Source organism: Triturus cristatus, chromosome 2_1, assembly GCF_964204655.1.
Source record: "Triturus cristatus chromosome 2_1, aTriCri1.1, whole genome shotgun sequence".
Classification (NCBI taxonomy): domain Eukaryota; kingdom Metazoa; phylum Chordata; class Amphibia; order Caudata; family Salamandridae; genus Triturus; species Triturus cristatus.
Window position 1 is genome coordinate 279,051,376 of NC_140581.1, and position 20,720 is coordinate 279,072,095.

Below are 20,720 nucleotides of genomic sequence, written 5' to 3' on the forward strand. Positions count from 1 at the left end.
AAAATTGATCCTTTGATGATAACCGCATTGGGGTAGAGACAAAACATTAGAGTCAGGCAGCATGATAGTTGTTTGCGCTTTTGTGAGTTAGTAGTGCTGCCCTGGTTGAGCTCGGTCTGACAATGACATGGGTGTGACATGGTTGTCGGCACTAGGTCATCAACCAATGCTAGTACAGTCGGTATCTGTACTGGGCGATTTGGAATCTGACTGTGTGATGGTGTGGCAGTCTGTACTGGAGTCAGTAAGGGTCCGGTAACAGGGGGCACAGAGGGACCGAACTGGAGGCCCTTGCTGTTCTGTGGCCTGATGGCACACCAGAAGCAGCATGAAGATCACTAAATATTTATAGCACAGCCTCCTTAAAGGCTGCATGTCCGATGATGGCCTGGGTAGCTGGGGGCGTGCTGAGACCAACTGATGTGTTGGTTCCGTGGCCTGTGGCCTAGAACCAGTGCAACCCAAACCTTGATGCCTTTGAGTCTTCTCTTAGGAGTGAGAGCGGCCTTTGCTTGGACTTTAACTTAACCTGAGGATTTTGAATGGTAATTAGAGAGGTCGCGGGAACTGCCAAAGGACCGGGCTCACGATTTGGAAAGGAAACAGGACCTGTGTGCAGATCGAAAACAACATCTTATGTTCAATTATGTACGACTTTGCCTCAAATCACCTTCCATTACATTAGGGCACATTTGTCCCACAACTTTGAGCCATGACTAGTGTCCAGGAACAAAAGGCACACCTTGTGCGCATTCGTTACGACAACTACTTCCCGCAATTGCATAACGGCCTAAACCCTACAGCTTTCAATGGGGACATTGTTCACTTCCACACTGTTGAAGTATTAAGAGTCATTGGAAGATTGACAGAAATAGCACTGGAGCTCCGGATCAATGTTGAAAGGTTTGGAAAGAAATTAACCGAGAGCATACAGGAGTGAGGCTTGTATGCAGCTTTGCTTCGTCACTTCAACGGCGGTATAGAGTCAACTCTGATCTACACCACAATTCTCTGGATTCAGTCTGGCCTATGGGGGATATTTATAAGTGAGAAATCTGTGGTTAGAAATAGCCACCTGAAGAGAAATCTGCCTGTTCTACAGGAGTCTTAGAGTGGCAAACAGGTCTTTTAAAATTTGATTTACAGTGCAAGGATCAAGAGGAGCATTTATGCTTTTTGTGCCTGAAATGGTGGCAAGCCTACTCCTAAAAAATCAGGTACTTATTAGGAAATTGGGTTGGGCGTCCCCATGAGAGTGAAGGTGATGTGGAACCACCCTCTAACTGGAAAAGCCAGTTAGAGGTCTGCCTGTCTCTCCAGTGCTTTCAGCTATGGCTCACCAATAGTCTGTCTGCTGTGTCATTTTCCAGGTCCAAACACCACATACCTGTAGCATGAGGCAGTTCACAGACAGACGACTTTTACAGGCCTCCGTAAAGATTTAACATCAATGACCATAGACACAACACCTTTGCTGATTCTTAAATTCTGGGCACAATCTTCAAGGAATACATATAAAAATAGCAAAATCGTTTTAGGTATCACAGGATCTCTGTGTCTGTTCTGTGCGAATAAAAATGTAACCGACGTCTCTACTGCCATTATGCAGCCGCTACTTCATTTCCAGTATCTATGAAATGAAATACCAGCATTTATGAAGCGCACAGCTACCACTGGAGAGGTGTCCCGGCGCAGGGGGCCGTCGGGAAGATTAAGCAAGCTATTGCCCAGAGTCACATGGTGCTGGGCTAGCCTACTGCTGGCACCAAGGATCGAACTGTGAACCCCGTGGTCCGGAGTCAGGCACCCGCTGCGCCACACCTCTCCCACCTCTATGGCAACTCTTAGACTGGAGATGCTCTGACTCCACCTGGCACTGACTGGAAGCTCCACTAAAAGTCTCATGGTATCAGTCTGATAACTGGGAATGAAACATCTGCAGGAAGACTTACCTATTAGAAGTACAGGTTTATATTACTATGAAATTCCTTCATTATACTTGCAAAATACTTGTTATTTAATTCAAATAACTCAAGATCCTGAGTCTGATTGAGGAGAAAAAGTAACAAAGCAAGAGGGTGAAGAAGAGAAATAACAGGTAGATCTAAAACTGCCATTATGGCTAACTTTCTTGCACTGTATCACTCTACTGCCACCAGTTGAACAAGCTTTGGTGGCAGACAAGATTTCAGCGTTGGTAATCTGCCATTAATGCAGCATCCAGGCAACAGTTTATCTGTACAGATGATAGTGTCACCTACATTTATATACAATTTTTCTTACTTTGAATACGTGATGAGTTAATACGTGAATGTAGGTGTAGTCGTATGAAAAATTACAATGCAAACTGTAACGTTATATACAGCAAGAAAACAAACATTTGTTATACCACACATTAGTTAAATTGTTTAATTTCTTACATCATTTTGTACAAAATGTTACCTCCTACTGGCGAATGGCAGTATAAAAAGATATTCAAACCAACACCCAATCCCTACATTGGGTGACTGGATATTGCGGTAGAAGAAGCGAAAAGATACAAAAGTATTCAGTATTCTTTCCAACACGGTCGGTTTTGATGCTGAAAGACATGTTGATCATAGGTCTCCAAACACAATTAATCCTAATAAAATATTATAACTTCATAGCAAAGTTCGGCAGTAAGTATAAACATTCGGTGTTGCTGGAAAGGTTTTCTTGTACTGTGATGAGGACATGATTTGGCAGAATAACTTGTTGTTGAGTGACCAGGATAAAAAACACATTCTAACAATTCCTGGTAATGTTTTTTCTCTTCCCAGTGTTTTTTTTATTCCGGGCTCCAGAACAGGCCCCAGGATACATTTCAGAGTTCAAGCTTTCAAACTACTATGTTATTTAACCGCTCCAATTTTGCTTGCAGTGACTTAAAGTTTCCAATGATGGTCTGTAATGCTAGTGAGGGATTCATAGACTGAAGTTCGACAAGGTAAAAACAGAGTGCATCCAAGCAGACAGTGGTGAATCGCCGCCTGTGAATAAAGTTACATTTAGTTTAGAAATACTAACCCATTCATATTTCAAATTAATTTGTTAATTTACATAAAAAAGATGCAACATTACACCAATCCATAATTTCAATAAAAGAATTTGTTAACAAGTTACTTGCCTTTGGTAACGCTCTTTCTAGAAGAAAGATTTCTCACCTTTGAATATTATCCAGGTGTCAGACTGGATCCAGAAACTTTTGAGTAGTACCTTTGCGTGTAGGTAGTGGCATTGTGTGGCTTCGCGCGGACGCTGTTCTGCTACAGAAATGACGTGAAGGACCCATGCCACTTCTGTATGCTGTCTGTTGCTTTTGTGGCTTTGCACGTACCCAGATGCAAAACTGCAACAGCAAATTGGCTTTGAACAGTGTGCAGATTCCTAGACGTCAGGTCTTAATAATGAATGGAGTCCAACTAACAGAAGGGGAAGAATGGGAGAGTTGGTGTGGAATATGCAGTTAAAGAGAGTCTCTACCAGAAAGAACATTACTAAAGGCAAGCAACTTGCTCTTCTGATAGAGACTCCTAACAGCAGATTTCTAACCCGTTGAATAGATACCAGAGCAGTGCCTATTTGGAGGTAGGTCTGTGAATTGGCTCAAATCAAAAATTGCTGTAGGACCAAGCAGGCAAAATACATCTCTAGGCGAACCTGGAAGTCCATGCAGTAGTGCTTTGTGTACATATGGTGTGACGTCCAAGTAGCTGCCTCGCAGATGTCCAAGACAGGGACTACACTTGGCAACAGAGTGGTAGAGCTTTGGGCCTGGTGGAATGTGGTCAGAGCCCATCGGGAGGCTGCTATTGAGCCAATAAGTTGCAGATCTTGATGCAGAGGCTGCTATTACAACAGAAGACCCTTCCGAAGGGACAGCCTGAATGGAGGATCGATGGCCATGCTCAATAGTTCGGGATACCAGACTCTCCGTGCCCAGTCTCGAGCCACAAGGATGAGGTGGGCCCGGTTGTTCCTGATTTTCTTGATGACTCTGGGAAGGAGTGGTATGGGCGGAAAGGGGTACAGGAGGCCTCAGGTCTATGAAAAGCATCTCCGAGTTAGAGCTGCCTTGGAAACTCCAGTGCGCAAAACGTTTGACATTGCGCGTTCTTTGCAGAGGCGAACAGAGCTAACTAAGGCTCTTCATACTGCTGAAAGAGACCTTGCATCACCTCCGGTTGGAGACACGAATCATGATCTGCTAGCAGTGGCGGCTCCTCCATACGGGCGTTTGGGCGCCGCCCCCCTGCTTTCTCGCAGTGCGAGAAGGCAGAAACATAAATGGTAATAACTACCATTTATGTTTCTGCCTTCTCGCACTGCGAGAAAGCAGAAGTGCCTGATCGGGGGTGGGCGGTCCTGCTTGAGGGCAGGGGGGAGTGGCTTGCCCAGTGTTGTGCATAGGGACTGTTTGGCCGGCCCTGGGGCCGATCAAACAGTCCGTATGCACAACACTGGGCAAGCCACTCCCCCCATGCCCTCGAGCAGCACCGCCCACGGCGCCCACTCTACATAGCGAAAATGGTCCCGGCTGGGGCACTCTCTACTGCGCCTCAGCGTTGTGATTGGCAGAGCGGAGGGAGGGAGGCTGCCTTTCATTCATGACGACATGACGACGAGAGCTTCAGGACGGCGGGAGCGGCAGTTTGGACGCATCCAGAAGCTGCGGTGTTGCAGGACGGAGCGGGAGTTGGAACGCATCCAGAAGATGTTGCAGGACGAGGATGGTAAGTTTTATAATCTTCTTTCATTTACCCACCCGCCTCCACCCCCCGTGACGACCCCCACCCCCATCATGCCGGCCGTTACTGTGAAGTTATGAATGTACAAAACTATTTTAGGCCCTCCTTAGGCCTAAAATAGTTATGTACATTCATTACTATTTTAGACCCTCCGGTGCCGTATCAATGCCAGTCAGGGCTGGCTTTAGGGCGTTGCGATCGGTGCCACCGCACCGGGTGCTGGAATCCTGGGGGCGCCGTGTTTGAAAGTTTATTATGCCTTTAAAGTACCTGCTGCAGCGTTTCTTTCACCCCGCAATTACCAGGCCTCACATAAATGTCAAGATAACTCGTGTGATTAATTATCTTCCTGGAGAGAGAGATCAGCATTTTGTATAGTTGTGGTTTTGACTTAGGTGAAGTTAGTGCAGAGGGTTAATATGCCTGCTGCAGAGAACGTGTACCATGTAGATTACAGATGTAAACAGATCAGCAGGTTACTTGCAATGTATAATTTAAAGTCCTTAGTCCTAATATAGAATAGTGAGGTATTAACTTTCATCCTAGAACTGCATACACGCTGCAAAGTACAGAACATTGATCAATGTTGCAAAAAGGGTTAATTTGGCTAGAAATCGATTCTTATTATTAAAGAAAACTCCCAACTATGCTGTTTCTTTTTCGACTCTGAGTTTGTGCTTCTCCACACCAAGCACTCTTAAACTATCCTGCCTACCAGTATGGATGACATGTGACTCCTACACTTTTAGTCCTTTACGTAACATTTCCTACACAGTGATTTACACATGTATGATTGAATGTCTGTGTGTAATATGCGTGTGATGCAAAGTGCTCAGACACCCTGCACTGGTATGAGTGGCGCTATATAACTAATTCAATGCATCTGAGAGAGTGTGGTTATGGAGACTTGGTCACTGTTTTCGCCACCCAATCTTTGGCCCTAATGGAGACCTGAGGGGACATATAGTTCATCTTTCTTTGGCAATAAGGTCAGGCGGCTAACGCCAATGTTCCCTATTCTTTTAAAATAATGCAGTCAGGCTAAATGGATGGCACGGGTGCAAGCAGGACTGAAGCACGATATGGGACAGTTTTAAATGTGTTTAATTATTTCAAGTCTACATATCCTACCTACTTTTATAAATATTCTTGCTTTCTGAAATGTGGTTTAACCTGCATCCTTTGGGCCTTTTTTTTTTGTTCTTCAAAATTTCCTTGGCGTGAGGGTCCTGCAGTTCCCCTTTAGTCAATCAGGCTCGCTATGACACAAAACACATTTAGACCCTTTTTTTACGCCCCACCACTTTCAAATGTCACCAGCCACCACTGTCTGCTAGGCATCGACGGCTGTGTTTGTCCACCCTGTAGTTCAGAGAACCTGTCAGGTGTTGAACAACCTGGGAAATGCCCTGCTGTTCCAGCCATGTCCAGAGACGCAGGGCCTCTTGACAAAGGGTTCACGACCCCACGCCGCCCTGTTTGTAGCAGTACCACATGGCAGTGGTGTTGTCCGTAAACACTTCTACAGCCTTCCCTTGATGGAGGCTAGAAATGCTTTCAATGCCAATTGGATAGCTCAGAGCTTCAACAGGTTGAAGGGGAGTCTGGATTCCATCGAAGACCAGAGTCCTTTGATCTCCACCTCTCCCAGATGGCCGCCCCATGCCAGGAGTGACGCATCTGTCACTACTGTGATATCTGGTTGGGGAAGGCAGAGAGTTCTGCCTCAGACCCAATTGCGGTTTGTTACCCACCACTGCAGGTCATGTGCAGTTCCCTCCGAGATCTGGACCATGTCAGATAGGTTCCCCTGGTGCTGCGCCCACTGGAATATAGGGTCCCACGGCATATCTCGCATTTGCCATCTGGCATGTGTTACTAGCAGGATGCCATGAGGCCCAGCATCCTCAGAGTAATTTTCACTGAAATTCAGGATAGAGGCTGAAACATTGGTATCATAGACTGAATATCCTGTACTCGCTGCTCAGGAGGATAAGCCCGAAACTGCACTGTGTCCAGAACAGCTCCTATGAAAGGGAGTGTCTGAGAGGGAGTCAGGTGTGACTTTGGCACATTGATAGTGAGCCCCAGAGAATGCAAGCGGTCCGCCATAGCCTGGAGTTCTGAGAAAACAGACTGGGGTGAGCCCACCTTTAACAGCCAGTCGTCCAGATAAGTGACATTGACACCACTGTCATCACTTCCTGAGGGGTGCGGATAAGTCCAAAAGGGAGCACCGTGAACTGAAAGTGCTCATGGCCTACCTTGAACCACAGATAATTCCAGTGGACAGGCAGGACAGGGATATGGAAATAAGCATCCTACAAGTCCAACGCTACCATCCAGTCTTCTGGATCCAGGGCAGACAAGACCTGGGCTAGCTGAGCTAGCGTGAACTTCTTGAATTTCTCCTTTTTAAGAAGAGGTTGAGGGCTCGGAGATCTAGGATAGGATGAAATCCCTTGTTTAAATGCATCCTACTTCTGGCCCTGAAACATTCTCTATGGCTCCCTTGGCCAAGATACCCATGATTTCCTCTCGGAGCAAGGGCAAATGATCCTCCGCCAGCTGGTCATAAGATGGAGACGTGGAGGGAGGGGTGGTCTTGAAGGGGTGGGAGTAGCCCCTTAGGACAATCTGCAAAACCCACCTCTAGGAGGCAGGCTTAGTATATGGTGCACACTTATTTAAGTGAAGCACCTTGCACTAATCCAGGCAACCCATATGGTGATTTTAGTGGTCTTAGACAACCATAGAAAGCTCTCTAAGTGATAGCTGTGGCAAGCAGCCTTCAGGCTTAGTCCAGAAGGAGTGTTAAGCAGCTTGTTTCACCAGAACTAATCATATAATGTAGGTTAAATGAAAAAGAACCACACAGTGTTGTTATAAAAATAATTATATTTATTATACACAATCCCTAACACATTGGTATATCTCCTACCTGGAAATATCAACACAATACACATGTAAAACAGGTAAGTAAGCACTAATACACAGTGGTCTCCAGGGGGAGACCAAACCATATACTAAAGAAGTGGAATGCAAACTGCGACCGAAGTCGAGACTTGGACCCTAAGACTCAGAAGAGCTGGGGACACAAGGAACCACCTGAGGTAAGTACCCATGAACCCCAAAGAGGCTGTGTGCAGAGTGGAAACACAACTGCGTATTCAATGCAAGTCAACGGGAAAGTTGCGGTTGCAGTTTTTAATAAGTAAAGGACCCTTCCCAGTGGACCCTGAAAAAACCCTGTGGAAGAAAGAAGGTTGGAGAGTCACCCCACCCGTTGATACCCCAGGAACAGGGATACCCTCACTAGGGTGGACAGGTGTATAGGTGCAAAGTGGCGTCGGAAACAGCCGTAGACCACAATGGAAAGATGTCGCTGACATGGAAGGTGGAAGAGTCCAGTGGAATCCAAGAATGGATTCTTGAGGAGAATTACCTGCAAGAGAAGGGACAGAGTCTATGCCACTCGGAGGTGACCAGGAGGCACGGGAAACCAATGACCACCGATGACGAAAGATGAAGGAGTGATGACAGTGTCCTTGGAGTTGCAGCTGTGAGGACCAGGCGATGCTGGGAAGACCAGGAGCCATTCACGAGCTATCCCACATCAGAAGTCAAGAACCAGGGGGTTGGTGTCTGGCGGGAGCACCAAAAAGCCTTGGCAGCAGCAACAGACATTGTAAACAAAAAAGGTGCAGCGTTGGGACCAGCAAGGTCCAAGGGACTCACCAAATGCCAGAGAGTCAGGGCAGGTCCTGAGCAAGCAGGGGAGCCCACTGAAGCCAAAGAAGACCCTCAAGAGGAGCCACAGGCTGAAGGAAGAGGAGTCGCAATAGGACCTCGAGCAGCTCACCAAAGATGTAGGCCCACGATGCAGAGGATGCGGTGAGGACGATGATCTTGGCAGGAAGAGATGCTGGAGGCTGGAGCCTCTTGTAGCCTGAAGATCTCTGGAGGACAGAATCAAGAAGCCTTGGCAACGGCAAGTCAGCGCAGTGCACAGGGGTTCTCTTCCAGCACTTCCGGTGAGGGATACTGGCTCCAAATTTGCTGAGAAGACAATGCATGCTTCGAGGGAGTTGAAGAACCACAACCTGTTTAGCTGGGCTTTTTGTAGTCCGTAGGATGTCAGGAGCAGCAGACCGCTCATCTTTGTTGCGGTGCCTGCAGACGCAGGGGAGTGACTCCTTCACTCCAAGGGAGATTACTTCGGGTGTCCTTGATGCCCACAGGCTAGGAGAGGAAGCTGGATGAAGCACATGCGCAGATGACACAGAAGACTGGCAGAACAGCGAGCCCAGGAGCAGCAGGAATCTTCCTTGGTGGAGTCTCGGTTCCAGGCGAAGTCCAACGAGTCCAGGGTGCCCATACTGTCGAAGTTGGAGAGGTTTCGGGTTTGAATCTTGTCCCACAACGAATCTGAAGATCAACCCACAGGTAAGCCCTTAAGTACTGTAGAGAAAGGGTTGGGACGATTCAAGGGTCCCTCCCAGAGGAGGGGCTAGATAGAGGGGAGGATACACCCATGTCCTTTGCCCAGTTTCGCACTGGAGCAGAAGCCAAGGGCTCCCTGAATTGGAGTATGGAAGGAGGGCACCAAATGTGACCTTCAAAGCAGTCTGGTGGTGCTCGCAAGCGCCCCTACCCTAGCACAATACACTAAGCCCTGTCTAGGAGGTGGTTACACCTCCCCTGTGACAGGAAACCTATTGTTCTACCTTCCCCTGCTCGAGCTCAGCTCAACAGCAGGTCGGCAGAAACATGTCTGGGGTCAGCAGCAGCACTAGCTTGCTGTTAAGACTCTGAAAGTTTGGTATGATGAATACAGGGGGGGCACCCTAGGTGAGCCCCCTCAGTACATGGGATCCTACATCCAACACTGAAATCAGTTTGGGGGCAGGATTCCAACATGTTTGATACCAAACATTACCAATTTTGGTGCAGCCAATATATAGTTAGACATCTCGTAAATCACTTGATGTCCACTATATGTATTAAATGGCTGAATCGATTCCAGAGTTTGCAGGGGGTGTCCTGCTCATGCAGGGCACCCTCACACTTTTAACCTAGTACCCTGCCTTCTGGATTGAAAAGGCTTGCCCAAGGGGTGACATAGTTTTTAAGTGCAGTGACAGTACTTATAAGGTAACATATCTGTTGTAAGTAGTGCTAGCACCAATTTACACAGGCTGCCATGGCAGACGTGAAGTCACAGTTTGCGTGGTCTCTCATGGGTGGCATAATACATGCTGCAGCCCACGGGAGACCCCTGGTGTACCTATGCCCAGGGTACCATAGTACCATATACTAGGGACTTACCTGGGTACACCAGTAGCCAATTGGGAAGGTACCAAAGAACTTACCACTGTCAAATGTAGGGAGGAAGCACAGTGACTGGGGCCCTGGTTAGAAGGAGCCCAGTCTGACTAGTCAGAAAACAGAACACCACCAGCAAAAAGTGGGGGTAACAATGAAAGCAGATCCTACTTTCCTACACCACCTTTCTGATTTAATGGACTGCCAGTGGTGAGGTTGATGGCATCTCCTGCCACCAACTAGACACCCATGATCTAAAAGGGCAAGATTGGGAAGGGTTGGAGACTTCAGCTGCCGGGGGGTGATGGCTGGACCAGATCGCTGGCTACCCAACCCACAAGGCTGTTAGGAACCGTGCCCTAGTTCACGCAGAGTTTGGGAATCTTATGCGGCTTGGTGGCTTGGGTAAGGTTGGTGTGGTTGAGAACCCCTTCCGTAGCAATAAAAGGAGCGAATGGCAGACTGGGGATGTCATGGAGCAGCCGAGATGCCCAAGGACTTGGCCGTAACCAGTCAGTCCTTAAAGCGCTCGAGCTCCGAGTCTACCATGTGCAATCGAAGGGAATGTCCATATGGGAAGCTTGGATAACACCCCGAGAAGCCAGTTGTGGCGCCTCAGGGCCACCGTTGAGGAAACCGCTCTGCCCAGCAGGTAAGTCTTGTCTAGACCACATCGGATCATAAACTTTGTGCCGATCTCTCCCATCTGTAAAGGCTTGGGAGAAGATGGCCCGTGCTTCCTCCAGAACCTACGGTAAGACTTTCACAACCATATTACACAGCGTGTGGGAATAGCGACTCAATAGGCATGCGGTGTTTACAGACCGCAACGCCAGGCTCGCAGAAACATTTTCTTCCTCTTGGAGTCCAGCCTCTTGAATTCCCGTGTGGGGGAGTGGTTGGGAATGTGCCCTGGGATGTGGAAGCTTGGAACAACAAGCTCTAGGGGGTAGGGTGTTGGGTGAGCAAGTTTGGGTCCCAGGAGTAGGGCGGCGGTGGCCAGCAATCGTACTATGCACAGGAGCCCCTGTGCTGGGTTTGGACTAGGTTCCCAGAAGGAAGTTGGTGAGAGCCTTATTGAATGGGAGTAGGTGTTCTAAGGAGGAGACTCCCAGGTGGAGCATCTCAGTCAAGAGATTAGTCTTGACAGCCACCAAGGGTGGCTGAAGGTCAAGGACCACAGCCCTCTATTGCACCACTATAGCATAAGAAGCTCCTTCCTCTGTAGCCACGGTAGGCAGAGAAAGCATACCTGCCCTGGAGAGGTATCCAGTCTGCTGGCATCACCCAGTTCCGCACACCAGTCCATTTGGGGCTCGTATGACCAGTATTCTAGAGGGTCCAGCGACCCATCCCACTCCTTCCTGAGGCCTAGCCCATGGGACTAGGGCTCAGGATCCGATCTAGAACCCAAACGTACAGTCGGCGTCGGGCGACACTCCTCAGGCTCCGTGACAGATACAGGAATGATAATGGAGCTGGCGTTGCTAGTGGGTGCCCGTGGCTCTGGGAGCATTGGCATAAGGACCAGCATGGCGGAAGGTAAAAGTGGTAAGACCGGTGCTGATCTGGATCCATTATCAGATCCACAGGGGCCCACTGTATCCAGGGGCCCACTGTATCCAAGGCCCCGCTGGGGCAGAAGCTACCGGCGTGGAACCAGATGGGGCCCTTCTGACCCCACCGGGTCCAAAGGGTCCTCAACGGGACCACCAAAAAAGCAGCACCACAGGAGGAGGTCCCAAAGGCGCCAAGAGGTCAGTTCTGTCTCCCTGGCAAGTTTCAAGACGCTAGACCCTTCAGGAGCACACCTGCACCAATACCGACTACCAGGACACTGGCACCCACCAAGGCTTGTTTGTGTCCAGTCCGGACACCACCACCACCACCACAAAGACTTACCTGCACGTCGAGGGACTTTGAGAGAGATGAGCTCAACACAGAGAGTGGCCCTGCTGCGTTTCCTTTCTGTCCTCTGCAGGTATACGGAGAGCTGTGATCCAACGCTAAAGTGGCTCAGCATCTCTGCATCGAGCCCTACAGCCCGAATGCATGTCTTCTGCCTGTGTCCCCGTGGCCTAGGAGTCCCCATGAGCTGAGTCCCTTTTGGGTTCTGCTGGACTTGTCCCCAAGTCCCCCTTTGCAGACTCTTTTTTTTGACAGGTTCCGTTAACATTTGACAGCTAACCGCGCTCAAGGCAACCATCGCGACCAGCACCTCTGCACCCGGACATACCAAGGAAGGTAAACACAAACTGCTGGTGGTACTTTGGACCTTGGCCACCAAGCACCATTTGCAAATACCTACATACAGCACGTCTTTCCCTAATATAGGATAACATAACGGTGTTCAAGGCTCACAACTTATTAAACTGTTTTATTGTGTAAAAACGATAACAAACTAAAGCACTTACCTGATCTGGTGTCTAAATACTATATACAATGTTGTGTCATTTTTTTTTAAATTGGCCTTGGATTTCTTATCGAGTGTGTCTCTCATTTATTGACTGTGTTCAACAAATGCTCAACGCTCTCTTCTGACAAGCCTAAACTGCTCGACCTCACTACCACAAATAGGGCACTTTGGGATTGTTAAAGCAAGTCCTTGTAACCCAATAAGGGTCGCCTGGACTGTCTGTGTAGTGTACCTCGTTTTGGTACACTACATAGAAAGCCAGCTTCCTACATGATATACATATTAAACCCTTTTTTAAATCAGTTTTCTGCATTTGAATGTTCCTTAGCAATCTTAACAGTCCAGCAGTTTGCTTATGAGTTATTGAAAAAAATAAAAGCGTGAATGAGTGGATGGACATGTGAGCTAGGTAATGAATGACTCAGCAACGAGTGAATGAATGAGCACTTTAATAATTCAATGTGCACAGTACCAAGTGCGTGGAGAAACGAGTGACCGAGTATGCATATTGACATGAGAGCAAACATGTATGAGCGAGTGACTGAGCAAGAAATCGAATAAGGGTCGTGTATAGCTTAGCATTAAATTAGAATCACATGGATGCCCTTGACCCAACAGAAAAGGCAAGGCGCTTCCTGAAGAAGTGGGTCATGAGTATTGATCTAAAAAGAGAAAGTGGTTTGATAGTATATATAGATGAGGACAGTATTGTGGTGCTTGGTTTGAATTTCCTCTAGATGAACAACATACTTTCCTTCCGTAACGATATATCTGTAAGAGACATATATTAGTTATGGATTCCTCACCTTAGAAATACCCCCAGGCATCAGACTGGATACAGAGATTTTTCTTCAGCACTAACCCTGCGTGTCGGTAGGTGGCGTCGGTCGACTCCGAAATCATCGTTGGCGTCATGGTCGCTGGAATGATGTTGCGGTATCCACTTAGATGTCGCCCCTGCTCGCTGACGTCAGTTCTTTACACGACATTCCACGCCAGAAGTGCAGAGCCATGCAAGACACTGACAACTGGTGCACAAAACTAGGACCCTGAAAGGGAGTCCCTTACCCTAGAAGTCCGTTCGCAGAACGGGGGAGGATGGGTGGAGCGGTGAGGAATCCATAACTAATATATGTCTCTTACAGATATATTGTTACTGAAGGTAAGTAGCTTGTTCATCTGAAAGAGACTATTAGTTATGGATTGCTCACCTTAGAATGGATACCCCAGCAATACCAACCACAAAGGTGGGTCTGCGAACTAAGTTCACACCAGAAAGTCCTGGAGAACTGAAAGGTCAAATAAGCCGTTTCTATGGACTTGGGTGTCCAGGCAGTAGTGTTTAGTAAACATGTGCAGCGAAGCCCACGTAGCTGCCTGGCAGATGTCACGAAGAGGGACTCCACAACCCAAAGCAGTAGTGGCTGCTTTGCCCTGGTGGAATGGGTGAGCAACCCCACTGGAGGTTCCTTTGTAGCGAAGGAATAGCAGATTTTGATGCAAAAAACAACCCATCGAGAGATGGTCCATTTTTGTATGGCCTGACCTTTCTTGGCCCCCACATAGCCAACAAAGAGCTGGCCATCCACCCGGAATTGCTTTGTGCGATCCAGATAGAATGAAAGCACACGTTTTGGATCCAGACGGTGAAGCCTCTTTAGAAGGATGCGGGGGCGGGAAGAAGGTGGGCAAAGTGATGGTCTGCTCAATGTGGAAAGAGGTAACCACTATGGGAAGATAAGAAGGCCTAGTGTGAAGGACAACTTTATCCGGATGAACAGCCAGGAAAGGAGGTTTGGAAGAAAGAGCCTGAAGCTCACTCACCCTGCGAGCAGAGGTGATGGCAACCAAAATGGCAGTTTTAAGTGTCAGAAGTCTGAGAGGACAGTTATGTAGCGGCTTGAAAGGAATGCACATAAAATAGGTCAGAACCAGGTTCAAGTCCCACTGGGGCATTACGAAAGGAATTGGAGGAAACAGGTGAGTAATGCCCTTAAGGAAACTATTTACAATAGGGGACTTGAAAAGAGAAGGCTGGTGAGGAAGCCGAAGAAAGGCCGAAATGGCCAAAAGATAGCTCTTTATAGAGTGCCCGGAGCAGAGCACTGCTGGGCCAAAGAAAGAATGAAGAGGAGAACCTCTGAAAGGGGGGCAGAAAGGGGATCCACAGCCTTTGCTGTGCACCATGCCACAAACTTGTTCCATCAACAGGCGCATACCGTTTTGGTGAAGAGACGCCTGGCTGCCAAGATAACGTTACAGACTTCGGGAGGAAGGTCGAAAGCTGTCAACTGTCACCGTTTAATCTCAAGGTGCAGGCTGGGCAGGTTCGAGTGGAGGACCGTCCCCTGTTGCTGCCACAGAAGTTCCTCCCGTACGAGCAGTCTGATCGGAGGATTGATGGCCATGTGCAAGAGCTTGCGATACCAGACACTTTGTGCTCAGTCCAGGGCCACAAGAATGACTTGGGCCCCGTCACGCTTGATCTTCTTTAGCACTCTGGGTAGAAGTGGTATAGGCGGAAAGGCGTATAGAAGATCAACACTCCACTCCCGATGAAAAGCGTCACCTAGCAAGTGCCGCCTTGGAAATTCCAACGCGCAAAACTGCTGACATTTTGTGTTCTTCGGTGGCGAATAGATCTAACCAAGGCTCTCCCCACTGGTGAAAGAGACCTTGCACCACCGCCGAGTGACGATGCCACCCGTGATCCATCATGCACTAGCAGCTGAGTTCGTCCGCCCAGGCGTTCAGAGAACCTGCCAGCTGTTGAACCACCCGGGACATGCCCTGATGTTCCAGCCACTTCAAGAGACGAAGAGCCTCCTTACATAGGGTCCATGACCCCACCCGCCCTGTTTGTTGCAGTACCACATGACGGTGGTGTTGTCCGTGAACACCTGCACTACTCCCCTTTTGACAAAAGCAAGGAATGCCATCAGTGCAAGACGGATCGCCCAAAGCTCCAGAAGGTTGAGGTGGAGCCCGGACTCCGCCGGAGACCAGAGGCCTCTGATCTCTGCCTCTCCCATGTGGCCGCCCACCCCAGAAGTGATGCATCTGTCACCACTTTGAACTCTAGCTGAGAGAGGGAAAGGGACATGAGGCTGACCCAATCCTGGTTCGTCAGCCACCACTGCAATTGATGTGCAGTGCCCTCCGAGATCCGGACGCAATCAGAAAGATTCCCCTGATGCTGTGGCCACTGGAACTTCAGGTCCCACTGCAGAGCATGCATATACCACCAGGGCTAGTACACCAGCAGGAGGCCATGAGACCCAGTAGCCTCAGGGTCCTTCTGACCAAAACCCGGGATAGAGGCTGAAAGATCGGAATCATAGCTGAATATCCCGGACAAGCTGCTTGGGAGGATTAGCCCGAAACTGCGCTGTGTGCAGAACTGCTCAGATGAAAAGGAGCTTCTGAGAGGGAATCCGGTGTGACTTTTGCATGTTGATGGGGAACACCAGCGAATGCAGGAGGTCGGCCGTAGTCTAAAGGAAGGAGACGATAGCCTGTGGCGAACCCGCCTTCAACAGCCAGTAGTCGAGATAGGGGAAGACTGGAACCCCTGATCTGTGCAGATGAGCTGCGACCACTGCCATCACATTCGTGAACACCTGAGGGGCGCTGGTAAGGCCAAATGGGAGCATGGTAAACAAAGTGCTCGCGGCCTACCGTGAACGGTAGGTAACGCCTGTGAGCCAGCAGGACGGGGATGTGAAAATAAGCACCCTGCTAGTCCAACGCTACCATCCAGTCGCCAGGGTCGAGGCAGGCAGGACCTACGCCAGTGTCAACATTTTGAACTTCTCCTTCCGGAGGAAGCGGTTGACGTTCCTGAGATCCAAGATAGGATGCAGGCCTTTGTCCTTCTTGGGCACCAGAAAGTAGTGGGAATAACAACCACAACCTACTTCTGGGGCAGGAACTCGCTTGATGACCCCCTTGGCCAAGTGATCCTCTGACATGCAATGGAATTTAGGTGGCATGAATGGAGGGGTAGTCTCGAAGGGGAGGGAGTTGGCCCTTTAGACTATCTGCAAAAGCCACCTGTCAGACATGATGTTGAGACAGCGGGGAGGTGATGACAAATCCTGTCGCCCACTGGCCAATGGTGGCCCTGAAAGGTCGGACTGGGAGGGCTTGGTGGCTGCTGCAGAGGGGGTGCTGGTGGACTGGCCCGCCCGCTGGCCCCCAGACCCACGACAAGGGGTCCTACGTCCCCAGCCACGCAGAGGCTGGACAGCTTGCGCAGGCATGTGGCTCTGGGCGGAACGTAGCAGGGCACCCCTTAAGCCATGAAAGGGGCGAAAAGCAGACTGCGCGGGACGAGAGGTGGAAGCGAGGCCCAAGGATCTGACGTATCCCTGGAGTCCGTAAAGCGCTCAAGCAAGTTGTCTGCTTTGTCGCCCAAATAGCAAGGGCCATCAAAGCGCAAGTGTCGCTTGTACATCACATGAAAATCCAGTGGACCTCAACCAGACGTGGCGTCTTAGGACTACTGACGATGAAATCGTCCTGCCTAGTGAGTCGGTGGTGTCCAGCCCACACTGTATGGCGAACTTTGCTGCATCTCTCCCTTCGGCCACTGCATAGGAGACCACAGCCCGGGCCTCCTCCAGGCACTGTGGCAGCACCTGAGTGACTGTGTCCCACACAGAATGTAACGGCCAAACAGACATGCGGTGTTTACCGACCGCAGTCCTAAGCGGGAGGAAGAAAACATTTTCTTTCCAAGATGGTCCAGCTTCTTGGATTCCCTATCAGGTGGTGCGGTAGGGAATGCGCCCTTGGAAGACGATGCTTGGACCACCAAGCTCTCAGGGGTGGGGTGTTGGGAGAGGAAAATGGGATAACCCGGGGCCGGGCGGTGGCGTCGGGCAATCATCCTATGGACAGGAGCCCCTGTGTTGGGCTTGGACCAAGTGCCCAAAAGGATGTCCGTGAGAGCCTCAATGAACGGCAGCAGGGGCTCTGAAGAGGCTGCTGACGGTTGAAGCACCGCGGTCAGGAGGTTAGTCGTAACTGCCAACGTAGGCTCAAGGTTTAAGGCCTCAGTCACCCTACGCAACACCACTGCGTATGATGCACCTTCCTCTATCCTGAGTGGCTACCAGAGGAGGGTGAGGAGGACTGGGAGGGGTCTGTGGACACTCTGGCAGACCAGTTGGAAGAACCGGACTGGAGAGAGGAGTTTGGTGAGCCCAGTGGTCTGGACACTTCTCCAGACCTTGGCATACCACGGTAGGGGGAGAAAACATGCCAACTTCATTTCAAGGCAAGTACATTTTTCGATTTAAATATTCACAGTTAAGTAAAGCATTCAAATCTGTGCGCCTTTTACGCACAATGCAATCCTACGGGGGAAAGGTCAAAGGTGCATAAAGGTAGGTACAGTCGGTTTCAGGGGTTCACCTTCTGTGGTCTGAATAGTAGTGGGCCAAGGTTCAAGGTAATACTAACAGTTCTTCGGGAACCACCTGGGTTCTACCGGGAGTAGGGTGCTGGTGAGGCTGGTAGCTGGCGCACGGAAAAGGGGGCCACATGAAAAGAGGCTGCACAGAGGGACTTGTGGGCAAGTTTGAGGGCTCCCAAACATGCGCTAAGGCTGCAAGGGGTCTTGAAACACGGGGACACAGCCTATTTATCAGGACACGGGCCGGGGAGTTCGAACGCAGAGTGGTTAGGTCAGCTGGGCTGAGTGTGCAAAGATACACCTCATAGTCAGAGAAACAGCTGGAAGAAGAGAAATCAAGACAGCTGGGCCACTGTCAAAGTGGGTCTCTGCGATTCTGAGGTCCCTCAATGGCTGCATGGTCCTGGTGCAGTGAGAATCTGGGCTGGACTCTTGCTGTTGGTGTAGGGCATCCGGTACCCTGAGAGCTGGCACTACATGGCGGGGGTTGGTCCTGGTGTCTTTACAATTTGTGGGGAGACAGATCTGACCTTCTAGAGAACGAGTACCTTCTCCTGGTCATCTGTGGCATCGGTCGGGGAGCTGCAACAAGGGTGGAATGGACTCTGCTTGTCGGTGCCTGCTGACTGTAGGGAAGTAGCTCCTGTACTCCAAGGGACACTTTCTGTATTTGTCAAAGTGCTGGTAGGGCTACCCAAGGCTTTGATACTTCTCCAGCTCGCAGGACGAGTCATTCTGTCGTGATGGTCGAGAGGGGGCGAGGAAAGCAGAGCTTTTTGCTAAAGTCCATTGTTGTCATGCAGTTCTCACCAGGCAGTGACTCCTCTTCATGCTTCTACTGTTGATTCCTCTAATCTCAGTTCTTGGGTTCAGGGGTGCCATCTAAATACTCAATTCAGGGGTGTTATGGGGAGTGACAGGCAGTAGCCAATGGGCTACCTACCCTCGGTCTAGGTCCACTCTCTCCACGCAGGTCTGCTGTGCTGTCTCTTGCCTCCAGACCCCCAACTCCTTCTTGGGAGGTTCGAGGCTGCTGTCCACTCCTGCGCCTGCTGCCCGCTCAAACTGGGACTAGACTGCCTGCAACCACCGTAACCTCTTAGCCGTTTTTTTTCTTAATTTTTCCCTGTTGGGCCACTGTTATTGTGCCCATCTGTGTCTTGCTCTATTTCCACCACTGTTTTTATTTTCTCGTGCCTGCCTGTTCTTTTCGCTGCTGCTGCCCTCCCCACCCGGAATTTCCCCCCCGGAATTCCTCCGCTCCCGCCTCCCAGCCTCTCCCCGCTCCCGCCTCCCAGCCTCTCCTCCCTCCCACCTCCCCTACTTAATGGCGGCTGCTGCGTGACGAGCGCAGCAGGCACGCCGAAGGCTCGCCAAAGGCAAGCCCATCTGCGCCCATCCGCGACCCGACCACGGCCAGCGCGAGGAACCCTGGGCCTCCCACAACCCATCGCTACGACACCGCCACCCTCCTCGCACTCAAACCTAGAAGACTTAGAGAATGTCAACAGGCCTCGCCGAACACAACCCACGGCCAGTTATCCTGCCTCCACTGCCTCCACTGCCCCCAGACCCTAACGCCACTGTAGCCTCCAAAACCGCCGACACCAGCACTGGCGACACCCTAAAATGCATCCTCCTCAACGTACGCTCCGTGCACAAACACGCCATGGAAATCTGGAACCTACTCGACTCTCTACTGCCAGACATCACCTTCTTCATAGAGACTTGGACCAACGCATCCTCCGCCCCCGACATCAGCACTGCCATCCCAGACGGATACAAGATACAGAGGAAAGACCGCATCAACCACCCAGGAGGGGGCCTCGCCATCACCCACAACAGCACCCTCCGCCTCATCACCTCCAGCAAAACCTTCCCCTCCGCCGAACACCTGCACTTCCAGATCCAGACCACCCCTAAACCCACACTGAGGAACCCTCATCTACAGACCCCCCAGCCCCTGAACACCCTTCGCCACCGCCATCACCAACTTCATCGCACCCCACGCCATCACCTCAACAAACTACATACTCATTGGAGACCTGAACTTCCACCTCGACAATCCCAGCGACCCCAACTCCACTATCCTTTGTGACAACCTCGCCTGTATCGGACTTAAACTCGTCAACACACTGACCCACAGAGCAGGACACACCCTCGACCCCATCTTCAGCATCCAATTAAGCAACACAATGCAGCCGCCATGGACCGACTACCACTGTGTACACTTCGCCATCAACAAACCCAAGGCACCCAAACCAGCCCCACGCCCACCACGAAGGAACTGGAGCAAGGTTACCAACGAGCAACTTAACTCCACCCTCACCCAAGACAACCACACATGGGCACTTGGCTCAAACGATGCAGCCAGAGAACTCCACACCTGGATCTCTGACTGCGCAGACGAGCTCGCCCGCTAAGCAACCCCGACAGACAACGCCCCAGGTTCACCACCGCTCTCCAAGAAGCCAGACGCACCTGCAGATGCCTGGAGAAGAACTGGAGAAACCCCAAGGCAACCGAAAACCACAGCACCTACAAGGACGCCATGACGGACTACCACAACCAGATCAGAGCCACCAAGAGGAACTTCATCCACAACAAAACCCTGGCCAACTCCAAGGAACTTTTCAGTGTCATTCAAGAAGTCACCAACCCACGCAGCGAAGCCACAGACATCACCCCATCCCAAGACCTCTGCGACAAGCTTGGAACCTATTTCCACCTCAAGATCAGAAACCTCTACGACAACTTCATCGGCCATCCTCCAGGTGCCACAGATGGCCCC

General features: G+C 50.2%; 1 protein-coding gene across 2 annotated transcripts in view; it reads right to left on the reverse strand.

Moving 5' to 3' along the window:
- Window positions 1–2,395: 2,395 nt before the first annotated feature.
- The window catches only part of NUP155 (nucleoporin 155), a 711,261-nt gene continuing 692,936 nt past the window's right edge, over window positions 2,396–20,720 (reverse strand). For both annotated transcript variants that reach the window (XM_085631101.1, XM_085631098.1), the window contains one exon: window positions 2,396–3,011. In XM_085631101.1, the coding sequence (XP_085487227.1) occupies window positions 2,861–3,011 (151 nt within the window). In that variant the 3' untranslated portion in view covers window positions 2,396–2,860. The remainder of the gene's footprint in view (window positions 3,012–20,720) is intronic.